This window comes from Sinohyriopsis cumingii, chromosome 1 (assembly GCF_028554795.1).
Source record: "Sinohyriopsis cumingii isolate HCF-2022 chromosome 1, ASM2855479v2, whole genome shotgun sequence".
Taxonomy (NCBI): Eukaryota; Metazoa; Mollusca; class Bivalvia; order Unionida; family Unionidae; genus Sinohyriopsis; species Sinohyriopsis cumingii.
Window position 1 is genome coordinate 61,856,329 of NC_142961.1, and position 25,790 is coordinate 61,882,118.

At 37.5% G+C, this 25,790-nt stretch overlaps 1 protein-coding gene across 3 annotated transcripts; it reads right to left on the reverse strand.

Annotated features, from left to right (window-relative positions):
- Positions 1–396: 396 nt before the first annotated feature.
- Positions 397–25,790, reverse strand: LOC149806970 (uncharacterized). 3 transcript variants are annotated; one of them, XM_089960209.1, is made up of 4 exons: positions 25,409–25,790; positions 9,215–9,629; positions 2,148–2,240; positions 397–1,317 (listed from the first exon to the last, which is right to left on the reverse strand). In XM_089960209.1, exons 2-4 carry the CDS (start codon positions 9,626–9,628, stop codon positions 880–882), a joined length of 945 nt encoding a protein of 314 aa, XP_089816335.1. In that variant the 5' UTR covers position 9,629; positions 25,409–25,790; the 3' UTR covers positions 397–879. The 3 variants fall into 3 exon arrangements, with proteins under 3 accessions (XP_089816335.1, XP_089816323.1, XP_089816328.1); XM_089960197.1 differs by having other exon boundaries at positions 9,215–9,678; positions 25,409–25,789; XM_089960202.1 differs by having other exon boundaries at positions 9,215–9,678; positions 25,664–25,783.

The following is a 25,790-nucleotide window of genomic DNA, read 5'->3' on the forward strand; positions in this document are numbered from 1 at the left end:
TGATGTATTTTTGTTGTTGTTGTAAATGATAAAACTGATACCCTTTCATCAGATGGTGTCCTTATGGTTTTCTCAGTAACTGACTTCCTCATTTCCTGCCCAAGTGCCTCACCATCCTACTCTCGTGTAGATGAAACAAATACGATTAGCATGCAAAATCTATCACCCCTGAAATGATGCCTTAAAATCTGAAGTCACCAGTTTTATCACAGCCATGAATATGCATATACAAAAATGAATGCACGCTTAAATATGTACACGTTTACGACTGATATCATACAGTCAACATACAATTGTGGGTTAGAACCCGGCCCAGATCAAGCCTGTTATGTGTTTTCTCAGCAGCGGAAACTAATACGTCTTGTTCACAGCTCAATAAATATTTACTGAGTGAAATAAAAGTCTGTACTTGCTTTATTACTTTAATAAGATGATTTAACAATATCGTCTCGTGTACAATATGTTGTTTTGTAAGGCTGTTATCCATGTACAGAAAACCAATATGTTACATTACTGCTGAGCATATGACCTGTTCAATTAATACGAAATTTGGTCTGGTTCACATAGTGCTTATTACAAGCCATGTCTTGTAACATCACCGTCCTTAGATTATGATTCACAGAAACACGTTCACACAAAATATGTAGACTGTCAGGAGCAATTACCATTAAAGTAAATACCAACAGATCTGGTATTGATTACAACTATATCTTGTGCACGCATCTGTCATGGTGTCTCTTGATATGTATATTTTAGAAATGAGTCATGGTTGTTCTGCCACTAATACATGATCAATAGTTTTAAAAAAATATGAAGGAAAATCATTCTGGAGCAAATGAGAGAACAACCCTTTCCCAATACAATATTCGCCATTATTCACTACTTGGCATCATCTGTATCGTCGTATAAACTGTTGTAGGGTTCAACTACCCACTCGTTATTTCTACGTCTGAATCTTTTATATAACTTAATCACCGAGTGCTTGGCATTCCATTCCACCACCCAACAAACCAATGTTGAGAAAATAAAAAGTATTGCACATGAAATGGTGATGACATCATTTGTTCTTATTTCATTTAGCTTCTCAGATGAAGGCGTGGCTACCACAGTTTCATTTTCGTTCTTTTTTATTCCCAGAGGAGTTGTATACCCCTGACCTGTTTGGCTGGACTCCTTATCCCGTTTTCTCTGTGCGTCATAAATTCCACACAGCGCAAGCGATACCACACATCCAATAATGATAAAAAGAAAGAACAAGAAGATGGAATGGAGAATCTTGTCTCGGTGTGAGGTACGAGGGAAGCTCCAATGTTTCCACTGGAAATGAGACAAAAACATTTCTAAATGAGAGACAAATTATACCACTTAGAACAAATATTTCCCCTCATAAACATTTTAAAGTAAAGATACTTATATCTTAGTCCGAACAATATAAACCGGTGCAATAAATTTAAAGCTGTAAAACCATCATACATCTCTATAAATACTGTCAGATGGATAATTAAGTTATAATTGTGAAAATGTGTACCACTAAGAAATTATTTTAAAATACGGAACTGGAAGCACAGACAAAAATTACTTTTTCAGGTAAATGACCTGGTTTAAACTGCACCAAATGAACTTAAGTCAAAATTTAAATTTATGTTAAAAGTCATGCGAGTTGATTAGTTGAAATGTATGTTTAGCTTAACACTGATCAACCAGAAATGTAGTAAGACATACTAAAAAACTGCGTTACTAAAACTTATACCTCGTTTCGAAAAAACGTGAATCGGTCTAATTTTGTAGGTATAAATTTTCATAAGTTTTGGTGAAAAGGTATATTTTCTCGTCAATACTTAAATTCGTGGATTGGGGAAGTGGCTCCATTTTATCCGTAGAAGATAACTTTCCGTGGAATCTTAAACTTCGTGGTTAGTACCCCCCCCCCCAAGAAAAAAAAAAGTCCACGAAGCTGGTATCTTAGAAAAATAGTGAAGGAACGGTACTTCGGATGAAGTCATTTCCGTGACCAGCATATTCTACATAGCAGTAAAAACTAGAGCAAGTAAGACAATCATAGCTAAATGATCATCACAAGTTCAATGTCAAAGACATTTCTGACAATCTACCGGTAAACAAAGAAACTCATTTTGTGTGCAACCTACCTTAAAATGACTACTCCATCTAAATTTGTACTGACAAATTTCACAGCGAGGCTGTTTTGTTTTCTTCTTCCTGGACAGCACATTCATCCATTTCTAGGTTAATGATACATAAAGGTTACTTTATGCAATTTGGTACTGCAGATATTTTGATATAACGATACTGATGAAATGGGCAAATTTTGGAAAAAGAAACTGCATTTGTATTTTAGCTGAAAGGCATGTCATTGAGATTATAGTTTCAAGGAACAGAGACCTTATTTGTGTATGTGAAAAGTGATTGCATTGAAAAATAAAATACCAATACAACATAATCATGTTATTTTAATTAAAATACCAGGACTATATAATAATTTTATTTTAATTAAATCATCAAAAACTATAGAATAATATTATTTTCATTAAAACATCAAAGACTATAAAATAAGGTTATTTTAATTAAAATACCAAAGCTATGGAATAATGTAATTTAAATTAATATACCAAAGTATAGAATAATGTTATTTTACTTAAAATATCAAACTACAGAATGATGTTATTCTAAAAAAAAACATATATAATAATTTAATTTTAATAATATACCAACCATAAAATAAAGTTATTTTAATTAAAATACCAAAACATTTAAAATGATGTTATTTTATATAAAAAAACAAACCATAGGATAATATTATTTCAATTAAAATACCAAAGTATAGAATAATGTTATTTTATATTAAAATTGGTTTTTTGACAATTATCGGACTTAGATCCAGGATTATGTAGACATTTTCAGGGTTTGAAACTAACATTAGTCCGTTAGTCAGAGACTAGTTATAGGTTACTGCATTTGTATGGGAGTGCAGTATATCCATCCGACAAAACGAGTTCATATTTTCCCATACAAATGCAGTAACCTTTATATTATATGCGCATTTTCTTATTCTATCTAAGGCTTAATAATATATAAAAAAAATTAACTATAAGAAACAAAGCGAGTGATTTTATACCATATTCCAAACTAAATACACAAGTACAGATTCATCATTACACAATAGCATTATTAATGCTCACATAACTCCGCCCAGATAAATTTGACCAATGTCGTGCGCTAGACATCACTTTCAACAGAAAATGGCGTTTTGGTCTACTTAAAATTGAAATTTGGAGTCACACTGTGAATGAATGCGCAGCGCAACAACTTTTTTCATTTGGTTTGAACGAATATTTTTTAGTATTTTTGTCGATTGTAGGAAATGTCGTGATTATGGACTGGATTTAGTTGAAATTACAGTACAATTTCAAAATGTGTAATCAAGCTTGAGAACCCATGACATGGGTCATGTAATTCGGATTTGCAGAACTAAGAAAATACATTTTGAGGAAATTCAGGATGTGAAAATGTAAGCATATTTTTGCCATTCTTATTGCCATCTATAGAAGACAGTTTATGCCTTATCACTTGCATGTTATTTGTAGGGACGCAGCAATTTTGTGACCTGTCTGGCATCTATCTCTAGCCTAAATCCGAAACATTGTATCAACAAAGTTAATGTGGCAAAGCAGCTGGTAAGTGGCAGTCTACGAAACATCTGTTTTAGTTCATTCAGAAACAAATTTAATCACCAAAACGTAAAGCGTCTACTATGTGAGTGTATATGATTTGTTTACAAAGTAGTTCCTAATACACTATGGGCACACGTGTCATGTACGTGAGTGCAATATGAAGTGAATGTGAGTGTAATATCGTAACGATTCTGACAATGTAAAGTAAACGGAGAAAAAAAAATGAGCATATAATGACAGGTTTTACTACAGCCTGAAATCTGTACAATGGTATTAGTAAAATGAGACAAAGGAAAATTTTATCTTAAATTTAAGCTCGACAGAAAGGGTGGGGACAGGCTGCTGCTTTCTGAATTTGCAAGTATATTGGTTTTTTTTGACTGAGTTTAGTTACAGTTTATTTGAACTACAAATTTCAAAACATGCTTTGATAGCGAAACTGTATTTGCATCTAAACGTGGTTTGACGAATAATATTAAGACTTCAAAAGAAATTTCTTAAATTGGTTTAGTGCAAGATATGGTAAAATACATTCTAAAACAAACTTTTAGTATAAAACTAATTTCTAAGGGATATTTTTCATTTGCTTGACTCTGTGCTTGTGTTATTGTTTGTGGAAAAAAAACATACTGGGAAATAGGTTTATTATTATTATTATTATTATTATTATTATTAAAGACCTTTACATCCTGAATCCTCGTATTTGTTTGTCAACAATATAAGTAAATGTACATGATGTAATGATATTATTCAGACTTTCCAACACCGATCTCCACTTCCGAATCAATATAAAGATCATTCACCAAGCAGTAATAGCCTCGATTTGATTTTTAGCACTTCTATATCAGAAACGGCAACTCGTCCCAAACGTGTATTGTGAAAGGGTTCCGTTCTCACCCTTCTGCACACTCAGGTCACAGTCACCGTGACCTTAGGCCTTTGTACTGGAAAAGTGACACACAAGTACACTATACAGGTCTCAGTAGCCGCATGACATTGTCTTTTCAATCCCAAATGTTGGGAAAGGTATTCGCTAATATAACTGAAATGGCCTTCAGTGTAAACTCAATACTCTTGCACCGTTTGAGCCCCATAATCAGTTATATCTCTTTTGCCTAAAAGGCTAGAAATAAAGTGCTGTTATACTGAGACTACAGTTGTATCGCGATATTGCTTCTTTTGTACACTTTTTGTCAGTGAGCCTAAAGTTGTATCGCGATGATGCCTCTTTCATAACCTTTTGTCATTCAGCCTAAAATTGTATCACGATATTGCCTTTTTTTGTACACTTTTGTCAGTCAGCCTAAAGTTTTATCGCGATAATGTTTCTTTAGTACACATTTTGTCAGTCAGCCTAAAGGTTGTATTGACAAACATGTACAAGTTGTGATATGCTAATGCCGAGGACACAGAGTACGGTAAAGATGCTAATCGGTATACATATTCGGCATCGAAGTTTGCTGTGTTCTGATTGGTTCAATCGCCAACCCCTAAATCGTTAATAATCCTCACTAATGAGTGCTTTAAGATTTTAATTGCTCACATATCGCTAGTGTAGCTAGTCGGAGCATTCTGTTCTGCTCGCGCGTGCTCATGGTTTATTAATCACTGATGTTAGTTCATTCGCTGTCTATTCCTCCTTTCATCTATCCAGATATCTACTATATACTCAAGTCTAAAGATTATCATTAACGGCGGAAAGCTCTAATTAATTATTTGTTTGTTTCTTTGAATGGGAATGTGGTTTGAATATATACCAGTATTTTGCCTACTAAATTAAAAAGACAATTTCTTGCATCGTGTTAGCTAATTATTCAATAAATTTTCAAGGGATACCTCATCACATTAAGACAAAGAAATATCTGAAGATTAAAAGATATACATAAATTATAAGATTACAAATTTTGATTTAGGCTTCCGGTTGTTACAAGGACTTAGCAACCCGAGAAAAATTATAATTCACCTGACCTGCAGCTTGGTGAATACAGATTTTGTTCTTATTCTTTTTATGGGGTTGACAAATTCTCATATTATTTTTTGACTTAGAAGTCTACCATATTCTGACTGATCAAATCGTCACCAGCTTTGCTATAATGTTGTAACACCATCATGAATGCATGCGAGGGTGCTACAAAATTCGAAAAGGCTCACTTAACGTCTAATCCGCAGTGTAACTAGTCATCACCTAACGTCTAATCTACAGTGTAACTAGTCATCACCTAACGTCTAATCTACAGTGTAGCTAGTCATCACCTAATGTTTATACGCAGTGAAGATAGTCATCACATAACATCTTATCTGAGGTGTACGTAGTCATCTCCTAAAGTCTTATAATTAATGTAGCTAGTCATCACCCATCGTCTTAACATGAGTGTAGATAGTCATCACCCTGCGTCTCATCAGTAGTGTAGCTAGTCATCACTCAGCGTCTTATAATTAATGTAGATAGTCATCACCCAGCGTCTTATCATTAGTGTAGCTAGTCATCACCCAGCGTCTTATCATTAGTGTAGCTAGTCCTCACCCAGCGTATTATTATTAGTGTAGCTAGTCATCACCAAGCATCTTATCATTAGTGTAGCTAGTCATCACCCAGCGTCTTATAATTAATGTAGATAGTCATCACCCAGCGTCTTATCATTAGTGTAGCTAGTCATCACCCAGCGTCTTATCATTAGTGAAGCTAGTCCTCACCCAGCGTCTTATCATTAGTGTAGCTAGTCATCATCCAGCGTCTTATCATTAGTGCAGCTAGGCATCACCTAACGTCGTATTATTGGTGTAGCTAGTCATCACCTCAAGTCTTATCAATAGTGTAGCTAGTCATCACCTAACATCTTATCATTGGTGTATCTAGTTATCACCTAACGTCCTATCATTGGTGTAGTTAGTCATCATCTAAAGTCTTATCATTAGTGTAGCTAGTCATCACCTAACGTCTTATCATTAGTGTAGCTAGTCATCATCCAGCGTCTTATCATTAGTGTAGCTAGACATCACCTAACGTCTTATCATTAGTGTAGCTAGACATCACTTAACGTCTTATCATTAGTGTAGCTAGTCCTCACCCAGCGTCTTATCATTAGTGTAGCTAGACATCACCTAACGTCTTATCATTGGTGTAGCTAGTCATCACCTCAAGTCTTATCAATAGTGTAGCTAGTCATCACCTAACGTCTTATTATTGGTGAATCTAGTCATCACCTAAAGTCCTATCATTTGTGTAGTTAGTCATTACCTAAGGTCTTATCATGAGTATAGATAGTCATCACCTGACATCTTATTCGCAGTTTAGCTAGCATGCAATTATACTCCTGGGTGCATCTTGCATTACTACTCATGGACGGAATGTATTTTCCGTCCGTCAGTTCATCCGTCCATATGCCTTTTCTCCTCCATTTGTCTGTATGTAATTATGCGTTAAAGGACGTTTTAAACCCAATAGTTTACGTTGAAAAACATATTTGTAACCGAATGTTTAAGGTTACTTTTTAAAAATATTTATAAATCAAATTTATGGTAGGATTTGATTTTATAAAAATAAAAGCTCATCTTTTACGACATTTTCGCTGCATATTATTTTTCTACTTATTGAAACATTTACCAAGTGCTTCTTGTTACCATTAAGGCCAAAGACTGCCCGAAGAATAAATGACATAAAATACGACACTTACTGACTCTGATTTCAGTTTGATATAAAGATTGTATTATAATATCCCCATATATTTAAGAAGCTGGTGGAAAATGAAAACGCTATATGAGTCTTCAGACCTTGTGCTTTAGCCTTTGACCTCCAAGTGTCTTCTTTGCACCAAGGGTAAGTCACTTTTTAAGTGCGACCAATATATGAAATGTAAAATTCAAGTCATCAAGCTAAATGTTATGTGACCCTGAACATAGACATCTGATACAAAATCAACAAATTCTTCTTTCATTCTAAGGCAAACCATCGATAAAGTTTTTCTGAGGTATACGCAGTTACTCTTGAAATATGATAAATAAACCAACTGTTTTCCCACAAAATGAAAATCCAACAGAAAGATACTCTTATATATAAACTGTCCACGAAACATACAAGAAGCAGTGGTGGTATAGTAGCAGGATATCGTGTAAGCTTTTGTGGTGGTATCACGTGAAGATATCGTTTAAGTCTGTGTGGTGCAATCAAGTCAATATATCGTGTTAAGTCTTTTTGGTGTTATGACGTCAAGATATCGTGTAAGTCTTTATGGTGTAATCACGTCAAGATATCGTGTAAGTATATTTTATGTTACGACGTCAAGGTATCCTGTAAGCCTTTGTGGTGGGATCACGTCAAGATATCATGTAAGTCTTTTTGGTGTTATGACGTAAATATATCGGCTAAGTCTTTGTGGTGCGATCATGTCAAGATATTGTGTGAGTCTTTGTGGCGGTGTCACGTCAAACTATCGTGTAATTCTTTGCTGCAGTATCACGTCAAGATATCGTGTAAGTCTTTGTGTAAACTTATGGATCTATTGTTGCACTCGAGGTAAATTTAGGAAAATACATTCCTTACAATTGATTAAAACAATTTTGTGTGTGAAGTCACTTAAAAAGGGACATGTCTTGCCTGTACTGGCACAATACAATTTACAATCCTACCAAACAAAACCTGTTTTAATGAAAAATGGAATATGTAAAAAAGTAAAATATATACAACAAAGGTACAGCACGAAGGTCAAAATTAGAATCATAATATTTACGCTATCTTCAGAAATCTCACGAAAATGAAAATCAACAAACGTCTGAAACCGAAGCTTTTGAAAAAGCTATTTAAAATCGATACAAAAGAAGTTCTCTATTTATTGTTATAGGAATGACCTCTTGACCCGCTGTTACTGTGTAATGATGGATAAGAAAAAATGTGAATAGAAAAGCGGTCATATGATGCTTTGAATATGGTTGAGACTTAGCATATTTGCAATATATAGAGGATATTTGCCTGAAACGAGTGAATAACGGATATATTTCATTGAGTGGATCAAAAACTCAGTATTTTCACGAGTGGTGAAGCCACGAGTGAAAATGCTAGAGTTTTTCACCCACGAGATGAAATGTATCCGTTATTCACTCGTTTCAAGCAAATATTCTTTTTATTTTATGCTCACATACGTTGGCTACCTAAAGTTTGTGACACAGTGAATTAGCAGATTTCTTACGGTAATGTCCGCTGTTTACCGTTCATGTTCTGCTGTGCTATGTGTACCTGCGCACAAAATTAATTCCACATCAGATTGATAAAAATTAACTGATATTTCTAGAATAACAAAGTACAAGTTTCAAGGATAACAGACAGGGATTATTAATCTTCTAATAGTTAAGTATTAATTATTAATTTGCTAAGGTGCAAAATCAAAGAGAGGTAAGTATGTTCTGACCTCAAAAGTAGTTCCTGTAGCGAAAAAATATTATTTTTTCGCTACAGTGAAATATCAATATTATTTTAATTAGAAGATCAAGTAATTCACTGCTTAGCATAAAATAAATTTGTTTCTTTTTACCTTGATACATCTTTGATGGACATACGTAAGAGATCCAGTACATCTACATGGTGAGAAAAGTAGACCTTCTTCATCCGGCATCAAACAGATCCGGCAAAAAGGCAACATACTTGAACCATTTTCTGACCATGTCTGTGTGCTGAACATGCTCCCTGCACTGCCAAATGCATGTCCAGGGACAGGCTGGGGTAGTCCGCTCTCAAGACTGTCCACATATACTGTGGCAACCAAAGGGGTATTTGGAAGTTTTACGACTGAAGAAGACGTCGGGATATAAAGCGGAAGCGGTCTATGTGAAGAATCCTCAGCCGACGAATCACCGGACGTACACGAATTTTCTTCTTCACCATTGTGAATCTCCTCATTATCCACAGTAAGGTGCTGATCTACTTCGGCATCGTCGTTGTCTTCCATCCTTGAACCATTAAAAGACGATAACTCAGAAAGCTATCCGGAGTGAAGGACTGAAAGTCATATTGATCTTGGTAAGCAAAAAGCGACATATTGCATGAAAATTCAATCTGATATTAAATGGACTCATACTTTATATATCGTTTACGGAGTGACGTAACCAATAACCATTAAGTAACTTTATTCGCTCTAAATAAGGTTTTTGGTCTGTGTAAAGTAATAAAGAACCACGTAGGCCACTGTGGATGAAGAGAGAGAGAGAGAGAGAGAGAGAGAGAGAGAGAGAGAGATTCACTATACTGAAAGTGTTTTAATCTTCACTTCGTATTGTATAGAAATAAATGATTTGTTGAATTTTACTTAATTTGTTAGCTTTGCATCTTTCTGTTACATAGTTTAATACCTAGAATAGTAACAAGTAAAAACCATTTGTTGAATATTCAGGAGTAGTAACGATAACATTTTCATTAGCGGTTCTGTCGGCCATATTAGACGTTAAGATCGACACCGTCCTGATTTAGGACAACTAGACATCATAGAAGTCTTTCACTTAAAACCCCATATTGATATGAACATTTACGTAGGAGGGGTATCGATAACAATTTTCAAAATGGCTACTGTATCAGCCATATTGGATGTGAGATCAACATCTTTATGACTTTGGACCAACTAGACATCAAAGGAAGTCTTTCAATGAACATCTATATAGGTGGGGTATCGATAAAAAAAATGTCAAGGCCGTCGCTGTGGCCGCCAAACTGGACGTCCGAGTAACACCATTTTAATTCAGGACCAACTAGACAACATGATGAGTATGTGTGTTAAGCTTCAAGGCAATCCTCCAAGTAGCCTAGAAGGGGTAGTAATAACCAAACTCGTGCCAGAGGAGAATGACGGGCAACAGCGCATACCATAGGCTCTTCTGGTCAATGACAAGTGAAGCTAAAGAAAGCAAATGTAAGAAAAAAGGATTTCTTACAACAGTTAGCTATTTATGATTGAGTCACATTTGGAAGAAATTCGTCCTCTTTTAAATCTTACGATGTATTTTTCAATGTTTGTATATTTTTGAACTATTCTTTTAAAAGCATGAACAGAAGGATTTTGTAGATAGAGTCTACACGTATAAATATAGAATTTAACAAAAGCAGGTAAGAAATTAAACATAATATGCAATCGTTCACTTACTAAATGTCTTTCATTTTGGACCAATATATGATATTCGGGGAAGAAGGTATAAAATACCCTATAAACGGTACAAAAATATTTGAAGCATTATCACAACCCTAGTAGAGATTAGAGAAAAAGATGATTATTAGCAAGTATTCCATGAATTCATTTAAAAATAAAGTGAATCAACTTATTATTTGCCCGGCTGAAAATCTTAGATAACAACATTTACATTTCGTTTCTCAACAAAGTTTGATTAAATGACCAAATAATTACACCAATACATTATCAGGTCTTTTTCCAATAAAAGGATACCTTTGCTTTTTATTATTAATGATGAAATATAGGAGCAATGTTGTTCCTCTGGTCCCTTCAATAAGCCTACTATATGATCTTACTCTGTGTGTGTGTGTGTGTGTGTGTGTGGAGGGGCTTTGCATAGCACATGGGAACGAATTATATTTGGTCGGCTATGTTGGGAGTTTCCAATAGCCTGTGTGTTGGTCGCAGGTCATACAATTTGGGCTTGTTGATATGATCGTCCTTTATCCAGAGTTAAAAAGGTCAGCAAGCGGAGTTCACCTATCTAAAGTAAGTCATCATATTGTTGTGCGTCACTTTTTTGTACCATTTGTTGACGTTACACGGCCAGTAACGTCCAAAACAGTACATAGTGGAGGACAACGACTAGCAGGTCTATGATCTGTCTGTATATTAGCATGATAGTTCGTTAGGGAAAACGATATTTCGTCAGTCCAGTTACCTGAATATAATGCTGCATGCTGGAGAATAAGCGTAAACGTTACATTATGCAACCACCCTGTTTTCAACAGTTTCCAGTTTAAGCACATTTCTTTACTATGCTAAAATCATTCGCAAAATTTTCTTAAACTACTTAAAATAGAACGTGCAAAATCCACATTTTTATCACAATGACCTTCACATTTGACCCCAAAATAAACGTGTTTCTTTAATACATTGAGTACAAGTCCTCCATACACCCTGGTCAAGGTACATAGTCTAGAACTAAAATTATTATTCAAAAACATTGTCTTCTTTCTGTCTTACTGACCTTGAAATTTGACCATTGAGCCAAACACAAACTTCTTTCATCTCCTAAGTGCACGTCAGCCACAAAATTTGGTTAAGGTATAGTATGTAGAACTAATTTTATTGCACAGAAATATTTTCTTTCCAGTCATAGTGATCGTGACTTTTTACCGCTTAATTCCAGAAACGACGCAATTATTTCTTGACCCAGCTGCAAACTATTCAAAAGTTGGGTATCCGCTAGTGATTTAGACTAATTTATAGTGCAGAATCAATTTTATTTCAGTCGTGATGACCCTGACCATTGATCATTAGACCACATAATGGACAGACTTCTTTCTTTTGATATAAATAAAACATCGACAAACAACTGGTCGAGGTATGAGATGTAGAACTGATGTACTGCGCAGAAATGTTTCTTCTTTCTGTAACTGAGCGTGACCTTTCCCCTCTTGATCCCCAAGCCAATAGGTTTCTGCCTTCATTCAAGTGCAAGCCATCCAAAACAAATGACGTAACATTATATATACTGTAAAGGGAGAAATGGTAACAGACGAACATATGGACGAACAGACATCACAATAGGCGAGCATTATGGCACGAGTATATAAAATACTCGCTGAAGAAGGCCTCTAAATGTACTGAACAGAGACGAAATGTATAGTGTCATAAAACATTTATTCATCAGTTCACATGCCAAACTTGGGTGTCAACAAGCGAAATGCAAGATGGCTGTTTGACTGGGTGTACTATTTAACATTGACATAGATTAGTATCAAGCGCATTAGTGCTAACTGCTGAGAAATACAACGATACTGTGTACTTAAAGCCCAACACACAATATTTGATCTGCTGAAAAAAAATTGAATTCGCGTAACGACAAAGGCAGAACTAACGCTGAAGCGCAAAAAAAAATTTCCAATATTACACATGCTAAACTGATCCTCTGTTAAACTGATATTCTGTGGTCCGAGTCATGAATTCGACATATCCGTAAATGTTTACGAAATAGAAGAACGATTTTACATTCAACCAGTTACAATACAGATAATTAAAGTCAAAATACAAATACGTGCTAATTATGTTTCAAAATGGTGGTCATAATGACTACAATAAGCATATTATCACTATTTTAATAAAAACGTACAATAAGATTAGTGTTATCAAATACAGACAGACATCACAGGTAGAAATACAGTACTGGAAGTGCTGCAAGGCTCCGTCCTTAGGAAAATGGCAGGATATGGCTGTTTGGTCTTTTCATTCGTGAAACAGAATTGAGAATATAACTTATTTTAAAAAGTTTGTCATCTTAACCACAGCTACGAAGAATCAATTACAAGTTTGTTTTGCACGAGGCACACTTTGAAAAACTACGAGGGAAAGAAAAATAAAAACCCAAATAAAATAAATAATCAAATTTTTAAAATAATACTTGCATTTCCCTGACAAACTCACCAAAACGTAAATTTAATCCATCGAATATGTTGCAAGACGATGGCACACACATTTTCCATCCATTTCACAGTTCACGCATTTAATGATCTCAGCCTAAAACATGGTTTAAGTCATACATACATACATACATACATACATACATACATACATACATACATACATACATACGTACGTACGTATCTACAAACTAGACCCTGTTCGTCTTTACATTACTATGTGATTAACTACAAACCAGACCCTGCTCAGCTTTACGGTACTCTGTGATTAACTACAAACTACAATCTGCTCTTCTTTACATTACTATGTGATTAACTACAAACCAGACCCTGCTCAGCTTTACGGTACTCTGTGATTAACTACAAACTACAATCTGCTCTTCTTTACATTACTATGTGATTACCTACAAACTACACCCTGCCCATCATTACAGTACTATGTGATTAACTACAAACCAGACCCTGCCCATCATTACAGTACTATGTGATTAACTACAAACCAGACCCTGCTCATCATTACGGTACTGTGTGATTAACTACAAACTAGACCCTGCTCGTCTTTACATTACTATGTGATTAACTACAAACCAGACCCTGCCCATCATTACAGTACTATGTGATTAACTACAAACCAGACCCTGCCCATCATTACAGTACTATGTGATTAACTACAAACCAGACCCTGCTCATCATTACGGTACTGTGTGATTAACTACAAACTAGACCCTGCTCGTCTTTACATTACTATGTGATTAAATACAAACCAGACCCTGCTCATCATTACAGTCCGTGGCATCCGTCCGTCTCCGGGAGACGATGGTGTAGCTCCAGAGTAAGCTTTTGTTTCTTTCTAGCTCTCTTTTCGGCTTGCTTTATGTTTCTGTCTTCCTCTGCTTTTTGAACTCCCTGTCTGAGAGCTAGACGTCAGGTGGAACGGTCGTTAGCACAGCTCTCCCAGTCGTTGACACTGATGTTGGCCGTCTTCATGTCCTTCTTGCAAACATCTTTGTAGCGCAGACGTGGTCGTCCAGTCGGTCGTGCACTTTCTGCTAACTCCCCATATAACAGGTCCTTGGGAATGCGGCCTGGGTCCATTCTCTTGACATGGCCGAGCCAGCGATGGATGTGCAGAATGCGCCGCAGGCATCTCAGGTGGAAACTATTGAGCTTTCTCTCGTGTCTTGCATAGGTGGTCCATGTTTCGCTGCTGTAGAGGAGTGAGCTGAGCACGCTGGCTTGGTAGACACGCAGTTTGGTCTTCTCGGTGAGGTTGGGGTTGTTCCAGTTCTTCTGGTTAAGTCTGGCCATCACTGCTGCTGACTTGGCAATCCTGCCGTTCACCTCAGAATCAATGGAGAGTGAGCTGGAGATGTTGGACCCGAGGTATGTTATGTGAAGTTCTCGACAACTTCCAAGTTGTATACATCGATGGTGGCAGAGGGAGGGCAGTCTGCGTCCTGCACAATGACGTTCGTTTTCTTCAAACTGATGGTCAGTCCAAATTACTTACAGGCGTGGGAGAGGCGGCATACCAGCTGTGGAAGTCCATCTTCCGTGTGTGATGTCAAGGCTGCATCGTCGGCGAAGAGCAATTCACGGATGAGTACCTCTGTGACTTTAGTCTTAGCATGGAGACGGGCGATGTTGAACAGCTTTCCGTCAGCCCTGGTATGGATGTACACTCCCTCGCTGCAGCCCTTGAAGGCATACTGGAGAAGCATGGAGAAGAAGATGGCGAAGATCGTCGGTGCAAGGACACAGCCTTGTTTGACTTCGCTGATGACTGGGAAGGACTCCGATGTTGCGCCAGTGAAGCACACTGTGCTGTGCATGTTCTCGTGGAACGACGCGAGGACAGCAAGCAGTCGTGGGGGCAGCCGATCTTCTGCAGGAGTCTGAAGAGTCCACTCCAACTGACCAGGTCAAACGCCTTCGTCAGGTCTATGAACGCAATGTAGAGGGGCATCTGCTGCTCGCGACACTTCTCCTGCAGCTGGCGTAGTGAGAAGATCATGTCTACAGTTGACCTGCCGGCTCAAAATCCACGCTGAGGCTCTGGGTAGACGCGGCAGGTTAGGATCTGCAAGCGCGCCAAGGTAACACGGGCGAAAACCTTTCCGACGATGCTGAGGAGGGAGATGCCCCGGTAGTTGTTGCAGTCGCTACGGTCTCCTTTGTTCTTGTACAAAGTGACGATGTTGGCGTCACGCATGTCCTGTGGGATGTATCCCTGTTCGCAGCAGAGGCAGAGGAGTATATGTAGGGGCTGGAGCAGTGCTGGTTTTCCGCTCTTGAGGACTTCAGGCGGAATGCCGTCGCTTCCAGGAGCCTTCCCACAGGCAAGGCAATCGATGGCTTTTCCGAGCTCTTCCAGGGTAGGCTGTGTGTCTAGTTCCTCCATGACAGGCAGGTCTGGAATGGCGTCCAGGGCAGTGTCAGTGACGTTGTTTTGGGTTGCATATAGCTCGAGATAGTGTTCCACCCATCGTTGCAGTGGTTTCCCCTGGTCTGTGATGACTTCGCCCGTCTTGGACTTGAGGGAGACGGTCTTGCGGTGGGGGGGAATGTCACCTTCTTGATACCCTCATACATTCCTCTTGCATCCCCGGTGTCGGCAGCTGTCTGTATACTGGTGCAAAGGTTCAGCCAGTAGGTGTTAATACAGCGGCGGGCGGTCTTCTGGGCATTGTTCCTTGCAGTCCTGAGGGCTTGTAGTGTTCTGGGGCTAGGTGCAGCCTTGTTTGTGATGGCTGAATTGTACACAGAGTTACAGTGGTGGGACCACTTGGAGTCAATGGTGTCATCAGGTGTCACTTTGGTGAGAGCTTCCTGCAGTTTGCTGATGAACTGCTGCGTTTTCTCTGGGTTGCTTGCACAACAGGTGCTGATGCGTGGGTGACCCTTCTTTTTTGGCGTGGTGCAGCTTCTTTGGTAATATTCGCACCTTGCTGGCCACGAGGGAATGGTCCGTGTCGCAGTCAGCACTGACAGCTGCGGGTGAGGAGGACACTGGCCAGTTCCGCAAGCCTGGTGATGACGAGGTCTAGTTGGTGCCAGTGGCGTGAACGTGTGTGTCTCCATGACACCTGGTGGATCTCCTTGCATTTGAAGAAAGTGTTGGTCACACATAGGCTGTGGGAGCAGCACATCTCTAGCAGTCGCTGACCATTTTCGTTGATCTTGCCCCTTCCGTAAAAGCCGAGACAGGTGGACCAGGCCTCATGGTCAGCTTCCACTCTACCACTGAAGTCTCCTAGTAAGTAGAGGCCTTCATTGTTGGGGATACTGGATATTGCCTAATCCAGAGCCTCATAGAACTTGTCTTTCTCCTCGTGGGTGGAGCAGAGGGTTGGGGCGTACACGCTGAAGATGTTGACCGAGCCTAATGATGTTGACAGCAGGAGGGCAAGAATTCTCTCAGTGCCTGATGACGCAGGTTCAATGAAGGCGACTAGCGTGTTCTTTACGACAAAGCCTACAACGTGCTGCCTAGGTTCATCTGAGGGCTTCCCCTGCCAAAAGAACGTGCAATTGGCTTCCCTGATGGTGCCGCTGTCAGCCAGTCGGGTCTCCTGGAGGCAGGCAATGTCGATGATCAGTCGGGAGAGATCTCTGTCAATGACAGCGATCTTCCGTGCATCGTCGATCTGCTGTAGGTCAGCGGTGAATCCAGGACACATGGTCCTGATGTTCCAGGTTGCAAAACGAAGAGCTGGAGTCTTCTTATTTATTCTTTGAGTCTTTCCTGGTGCGGAGTCTGTGGCCCACTTGTCGAGATGGTTCTCTAAGCTCCACGCACCCAGTGAAGCAGGCAGGCCATGGCGGGCAGCACCTTACTGACTGGGGGCTGCCCAGCTTGAGGCGGGTGGTAGCTGTCCAGTGAGACATGGTGATCTCTCCCACCGTCAGCCGTGTTCAAAAGAAAAGTAACAAAACGTCTCCCAAATGAACAAGTGGAAAAAAGTAAAACCTTATTGCACAGCTATACCAACCACAATTTTTGTTCTACAAAAGTTTCATTGCAATTCAACTACAGCATCTCCGCTCTTTGCGTTAAGTGTGGAGATAACTATATGAGGTGGATTAGAGCTGGTGTGCCCTAATGATCCGTTTCTTTTTGTGCTAATAAGTATATATATGAATGAAACTAAGGGGCAAAAAAAGAAAAAAGATGTAGATAATCAAGTCGAAACCGCTCATATCCCCGTCTCTGACTTAGAAGAAATTTCTCAGTGGACATATAATTAAATTGTTTTTTTCAACCCTTCTTAAACTGAATCTCTGACCATTTCTATGAAAATTAATAGACCTTTCCAACCATTATGATACATACTCACTAAAGCATTAAGGAAGTTGGCGCGCACAAGCATCTTGGAGTTTCTCTCTCAAATGGCTGTTCATGGTATAAACAAACTGACTATATAAAACAAATGCATAATCAAGAATTAATGTAACGCGTAAACTCAAATTCTAACTTGACAGGAAATCTTCAGAAATGAAATTTACGTCTTTTAAATGACCCATTCTGGAATATGGTAATGTGCCTTCGGACAACTACACATTACTCAAGAAAAGAGAACTCGAACAATACAAAATGGGGCAACCAGAAGTTGACTGGTGCAATAAAATTAGTACCTGTTGAAGCACTATACCAAGAAATAAGATCGGGAAGTTTGGAATCCAAACCACAAAAAACACAACTTGTACTTTTGTATAAAATGAAAACTGGTTCAAGGCATCCCTATTTCGTATCTCTGATTTCACCAGCTGCTAGTGATACTTGCAATGATTTACGTGTGTAAACGATTTCTAATTTGTCTTCCTTAGAACTTGTTTCTTCCTTCGAAATGGAATAATTTATTGTGAAGTAAACATTCGTATTTTCGATGCCGTTCATAAATTTTATTGAAAAATTGGCCAAAAAATTAAATATGAGCACGTGCTACTATCACGCACGCATTTCCATGGGTCATGAACAGCCTCAAACAGCTGTTTCTTCCATTTCTAAATGATTCGCCATCGCCTCCGCAATGATTTGCTCAAGAAGGAAGCATTGTTCAATTCTAATATTGCTTTTTTTGTTCCCTTTCATTTATTTAGTTAATTGTGTTCCTCCCTTTTCTTTTATCCATATATTCTCAAATCTGTACACAACGTTTGACACACTGAAAATAACATTTTCTTAATTTAAATACCGTTTTTATCCTCGTCTTTCATGAACTCCCTCGTTGTTCATCGTACAGCTTGATATACCGTAACTAATTGCTAATGTTTAACCATTAGAGTCCTCACTTTAAGTATTACAAATTTTGGTTCTTGTCATTAAACCTTAATATCATCTGCCATATATTCATATTCATACATATTTTTATAAGTTTTGTATCGCAAAATATGAAACATTATGAACCACTGGCTTTCATTCTAAACGTTTAACTTCTATATTGTACCTCTTGTAATGTCAGATTATACATTTATGAAATACAATATGTTTAAAATAACTACATTGATTTACTTTACAATTAAATCAATACCACCGGACACTTTTGACTTGGAAGAAAGCGAATATTTTAATGCAGTATGCACCAAGCTGATGTTTAAAAAATCATTTAATAATATTTTCACTTTTATTGTTTCATCTCAGCGTGCCATTTGTAAAACTCAGCGAATGTAACATCTGCTGTCGTTTAGATAGTGTCAGTGAAATCAATATTGGATAAGCTGCAAGTTTAACACCATTAATGCTGCAGTTATCATATTTTGCAAGTCTAACATCATTAATTCTGGCAGTTATCATATTTTGCAAGTCTAACATCATTAATTCTGGCAGTTATCATATTTTGCAAGTCTAACATCATTAATTCTGGCAGTTATTATATTTTGCAAGTCTAACATCGTTAATGCTGGCAGTTATAATATTGTGCAAGTCTAACATCATTAATGCATCAGTTATCATATTTTGCAAGTCTAACATCATTAATGCTGGCAGTTGTCATATTTTGCAAGTCTAACATCATTAATGCTGGCAGTTATCATATTCTTCAAGTCTACAAAAATATTATTGTAGGCAATATTCATGTTGTTCAAATCTAATAGAGTATTACTGTCTACAGTATTCATGTTACAGAAGTCTATCAGGGTATTATTGTCTGCAGTATTCATGTTGTTCAAGTCTAACAGAGTAATATTGTCGGCAGTATTCATGTTGTAGAAGTCTATCTGAGTATTATTGTCGGCAGTTATCGTGCTGTTCAAACAACAGAGTATTAAAGCTGGCAGTTATCCTGTTGTTCAAAGATCAAAGTATCAAGGTTGGCAATTAGCATGTTAAGTCTGTGATTTCTAAGCTGACATCATTTATGAGTATTTTTAATTTTCCTGATCGTTATGTTTCATAATGTTCTTCTGGTCTTTTTGAAACCGAGTTAATTGCGATAGTGAAGTGTCATCGTCTTCAATGGACTTCTAAACTTTTCTCTGTTTGCTGTCTGAAGCATACATCTCACTGTTTTTCTTCTCCTTCATAATTGTAATTATTATATGCTCATTTTATTCTCCGTTAACTTTACATTGTCAGAATCGTGCAGCATTTTACGATATTGAACTCGCGTGCAAATTTCATAATAAACTCACGTGAATAAAGGAACAACATTCTATTTGTAAACAAACAATGGACGCAGACGCCAGCACTTTTGATTTATTTTATTTGTCCGTGGATGAAGTAAACCAATTGTTTGAGCCATCTGAAAGTAGAGATGCCAACTTTGACAACGTGAATGAATATATAGACTTTTAAAAAAAAGACTTTCAACGAAGCAGGCGACTGAACGTGATATCAGAAATGTGCATCGATTGCTATATGATAACTATTTTGTAAAGAAATCACGTACACTCACGTAGTCAGCGCTTTACGTTTTGGTTGAATAAATTTGTTTCTGAATGAACTAAAGCAGAAGTTTCGTGGACTGCCTTATAGCAGCTGCTGCTTTGCCACATTCCGCGTTAACTTTTGTGATACGTTTCCTATTTAGGCAGGTGATAGACGCCAGATTTCATAAAACTGCTGAGTTCCTACAAACAGCTGGTAATAAGAATGGCAAAAACATATAGTTTTACATCCTGAATTTCCTGAAAATGTACTTTCTTAGTTCTGCAAATCCGAATTAAATAAAATCCGAAAAATTCGTTCTTATTTTCCCTTACAAAACCAGTAACCTATAAATATTGTTCTCTCCGTATTTTGATATCTTTCAAACTATTACCCTTCAAAATCTTCTATATTTGTTTACCCAAGATAGTTTTGTATAAACCGACATATAGCTATAGTTAATTTAACACAGGTGAAAATTATGGAACGGTGATTGTCGAGATTTAAATCAGTGTTACTTGTTCGATATAATTTTACATCTTTCTCCTCTGTTTATCAATACTCAAAGGAAACCTCAAGTGACTTCGAGTTCTCAGATGTATTTAAGTGATTATGCTAATTATCTGACGTGAAAAACACGTGTCCATCACATTTGTACCTTTATATTCAGTCGGCGGACACTCACAGGAAGAGTGACTTTGATTGACGTATTTAGCTTCTGCAAGAGTTGTTTATGGTACGTGCTTATTAAAATCCAAGCAGTTGAAACGCTTTTTACCTTGAACTGAATTTTTCACTGTTATAGTTATTATGTACCTTATCTTATTTACTATGACTATGTAAACTTCAGAAATCATTAAAGTCAGCTATACGTGAACATGTATCTGAGAAGAAATTTCTCTTTTAAATTACGTTGAGTAATTATTTATGTATGGTCAGTTTCAGTAGCTATGTATCAATGCATTTATTTGACATGTCATTTTGTAATCTTACCAGGTCCCACACATCAGCATATCAATATTCCAACACGGCCGAATGTTAATTGATTAAACTTTGATCTCTCCAGATTAGCTAGACTGTTGTTGTGATTACCCCCACGCACACCCACACAACATTGGTCTTGCTGTAAGCATCTCCAGAAAAATAATGAAAGTTTAGGAACATTTTGTTTATATCAAACCAAAAGTACTTCTAAAACACGTCATTTACTTGAACGTGTGGTTTCTTTAAGTTTACAAGAAGAGTTTATACAAACTTTTCATTTATGTCACCGACAACTAACATATCATTTCTGTCATTCACTCCTAAACTTTTAATTCCCAAATCTCTTCTTGGCATTCAAGAAGCATTGTAAAGGAAATTTTATTCTGTCCAGATGCAATGGTAGTAAACAAAGACAAAAAGCATATGAGGCTGCAAACAACTGGCAATCTTTCAAGAATTGCAGTCAGTTATAACTCACAATGTAAACAGTGCACTGCTTTTTGCCGCAAGGCATTCACTTTTTCTAAAAGCGATATACCATTTTTAGTTTTGCCCACAAAATATTTTTCTTTATAACATTTTACTAGATAATTACTAAATATCTGATATGTAAACAACTTCTGACTATTCTGAGCCAAATTCTTAAGGTGGCAGGGGATAGTTTCGAAAATTGGTCCCTGTCAAATTTCTTAATTTAAAGCTATGGTGTGACTTTTCAGCTAATATTGTTTACTAATTAAAGATATGGATATATTTGTAAACTAGGTGTTCGGGCTTTAGTTGTTCTTGAAATTGGTGTCAGACATTTAAGCCTTCCATAGTTACTCTGCAGTATGTTGATAGTGAAATACCAATAGCCAGCAAGGCAGAAGAGCTAGTCTCCCATAGCAGTAAACACGGGGGTGCGGAGCAAATGGATGATCTAAAAAACGGCTTGGATGACAACTATTTTTAATTGCATCAGCTTGTTTAGTACACACAGTTTGCAATATTATCATCTAGAAAAATGGCTTGTGTTTGCACCGTGAGCAACACATGGACGTGAAGAGGTATAAATTTGGGCTTGGGATGCATAAACTTCTGCTTTGAACTGCAATTGACTTCTCTTGTGAAGTGGATAATATTCTTATGCTTTATTTGAATATAGGTATCCAAAAATATGGACTTTTTTATACCTCACCTGTGTATTTTATTTTTATGATCTTTTTAATACCAGGCTGGTGATTGCGGCATTAAATTTGTGCATAACAACTGTCCCCCGCCCCCCTTATGATAAGGAGAGATACAACATAGGCGTTGGAGTCGTATCATGTTTGATAGTCACCCTTAGATGTAAACGTTACACTGACTCATTTTTCAAAGCTGTTCTTCGGCTCACTTTATACAAATTAATTCTTTGGATCAGATGTACTAAATTATGGAGTAATAATTTTCTCTGATTGTAACCCTTGACATATGATGCAGTCAAGCGTGAAATGGCTAAATTAAACTTGAATAAATATATACATCTGACGGTGAACGAATCTGAAAATCTAGCTAGCTTTATTTTTAAAAGAGCAGTGTTTAACGTTGCATAGTTGTTGTAGTAGATATTTCTCAACATGTAAACGAAACGCAATTTCTTAGCCCCAAAAAGTTGAATCATTTTAGCAAGCTACAGTGTCAACAATTTTAGTAATATCTGTCTGATGTTACATAGAGTCAATCGTTTTAGTGATGTAAACTTGATTTTACATTTGCCTGTACAGTGTCAGTCACTTTAGCAATGTCAATTTGATGCTACATTTGCCTACACAGTGTCAATCATTGTAGCATAATAAATTTGATTGTATATGTGCCTGTACAATGGCAATCAGTTTAACAATGTAAGCTGATTTTACGATTGCATGTACAGTGTCAACAGTTTTATCTGGTAAAGGTCCATATCATGTATCAGGCAGTAGACTGTGTTCAAATTGAAACTGGAATAATAAGTTGAGCTGATTCATTTAGGTTGTATATGGTCATCATAGTTTTTATTTCTTCACTTGATATTTTGTCTGGATATAAATTCTATGTTGCTAATTACCATTCAAGAGTTTCAGTAACAATTTTAACAGAAATTGTCACTATGCACGAATGTTTGTAATAAAACAGTCATTAGTAATAATACTAATCAATACAGATTCCCTGCAATTCGCCGCGTACTTAAGTCACAGTCTAGTAAGATCTGTAGAAATAAGGACACTCCCCCAACAAACAAAAAAAAATAAAATAAAAAAAATAAAAAAAAGAAGCCTTACCCTGAAATTATTTTCCGGCTATCCCGGGCATGACATTGTATACCAGCCATGATTTATAGAAAAAGAGAACCTTTTGTCTTGAAGTGAAAACCAAACCCCAGCTAAATTAAACGTTCCAGGCCACCAACCCCAACTGAAAAATTAAACAGCCCCTAAAATAAGAGTGACCTGAATATTCATCAGTTTTGATTAGCGGACGCGCAAATTGTAGAAAACCGTGCTTTTGTCTGACAGCACCGACTGATTCGAAGCAAGAAAGTCTTAACGACGCGAGTGTCTGTGATAAGTATTTGTGTTCGAGCTTCTTCAATAAATGTGATACATGCGGGAGTGGGTTCTTTTTCTTTCTAAATAACGCACTCTTTCATCTCTTAATGGACACTAGGTCCATCTAAATACATTTTTTTAAACGTACACTGCTTATAATATTTCATAGGGCGTCATGCAGGCGTACGCTATCTAAGTTGTTCATTTTATTTGTAGTTGTAATCAGCATCGAGTATTTCGTCATGCCCCTCCCCCCCCCAAAAAAAAAAAAACACAAAAAACCCAAAACAATACCCTTACCTACGCTCTTTTACGATGGGAGCTTCTGGTGATGTCAGTGGTTGTGACGTAAAACAAAATTCCATAACTGGTACTTTCTTAACATATTGCAAAAAGTTATCATAAAAAACACGTGCAAAAACATATTCGGGCAGAGCTTATAGATGTTGTCATGGAGCACGAAATTCTCCGACAAGGTGGCCTACTGTCCTCACAAAGACACATCCACACACAGACAAAAGACTCGGTCGAGAGTCATGCCATATACTTTGACCTAAACGCAAAACATCACTATCGACATGGAGGTGTGAAATACATGGTATAGGTCTCAACAACCCCATTGTTTGTGCGATGATTGTGCACTCACCAAAATTCATCCATATAGATTGCTGCATAAATGCGAACATCAGTTCTCGAGAACGTGACATAAACGCAATGGTTGCACGGATCTACATACGTACTGGTACATAAGTACTGGGGGGCCCGGAGTGGCCGAGTAGTCTAAAGCGCCTCTGTCTGCGTGGGTTCGAGTCTAGGATTCGGCTAATGTAGATATGTGAGAAAGCTTGTCAGTAGCTTCTCGTGGGTCGGTGGTTCTTCCTGGGGTTTTCCCGGGTTTTTCCTCCACCATTAATACTGGCCGCCATGCATAGCCTATCGTGTGCTGAAAAATGGCGTTAAACCCCACAACAACAACAACATAAGTACTGACAAGGGTAACACTTTGTGGCTATTCCATGTACACATGGTGAGTCCGAGTTTCATATGACCCTTTCCCACCATATTTTAGATATTCTGATATGTATTTTGGTGTGTGGGAATATCAAGATATCTAAAATGGGGTGGGAAAGGATCATAGAAAACTCAGACTAACACACGATGGGCAAAATTAGTCATTGATTAAACACACAGAAATTCGCAGGTTATATTGAATGGTATGAATGCCTAAAGTATAATACAACACATGGGGTGGGGGCCTGCGAATTAAAAAAGGGTAAAGTCACAATTTTTTTTTTAAAAAAAATGTTCTTTTTGAAAAGAAAATCAGCGGCAAACAATCAACCTCCACCCCACGAACGGTGGCATACCAACCGCCCAAGCAACGAGAGTGGGGTGGGGAAGCTTTATTTGTAGTGGTGGTTAGAATTAGGTTGTGCAGGGGTGGAGAGTGCAGAAAGTCTTGCTGCGTTTGTGCCAATAAAGGTTGAATAGTCTGTCCCAAATATCAGAAAATCTAGTAGTATTTCCCCAGGGAGAAAAAAAACCCACCCTCCTAAAAAATAAAGACAAGCTGCTACTAAAATAAATCGACATACAATACTTATCATACAATTTTGTTTCAACTTATGTCACAGTGGACGTGAGTGCATATGTATTTGTAAAAAACTGTCCAAACAGCATCCAAAGTAGGGGTGGTAGTGTTAGTGGTTACCTTCACTGTCCACTTTAAATCCAGGTATTAAATCCCTTTCAGTTGGAAGTCATAAACAGAAACTGAAAACTTGAGGGAGGACGAATTTCCTCCACTTGTATTCTTCTAAGTTGTATATCCTTTGCATGATATTTGTAGCCGAAGCTTTTCCACAGACAAACTCACTTCGCCTGTTCAAGGTTATGTTTTGTATCAATTACGTAAACGTTTAGTGAGATATGAATTATCATCGTAATAATACACGCACCAGCCCACCTGATAATAAATGTAGGATATACACATACGCAACAGCTGATCAGTACAGTTCTCTACCGTTATCTTCGCTCGAAAATATGACAACATTAGGCAGAAACCAGTAGACGCCAGTCTGTGCTAGCCCCCG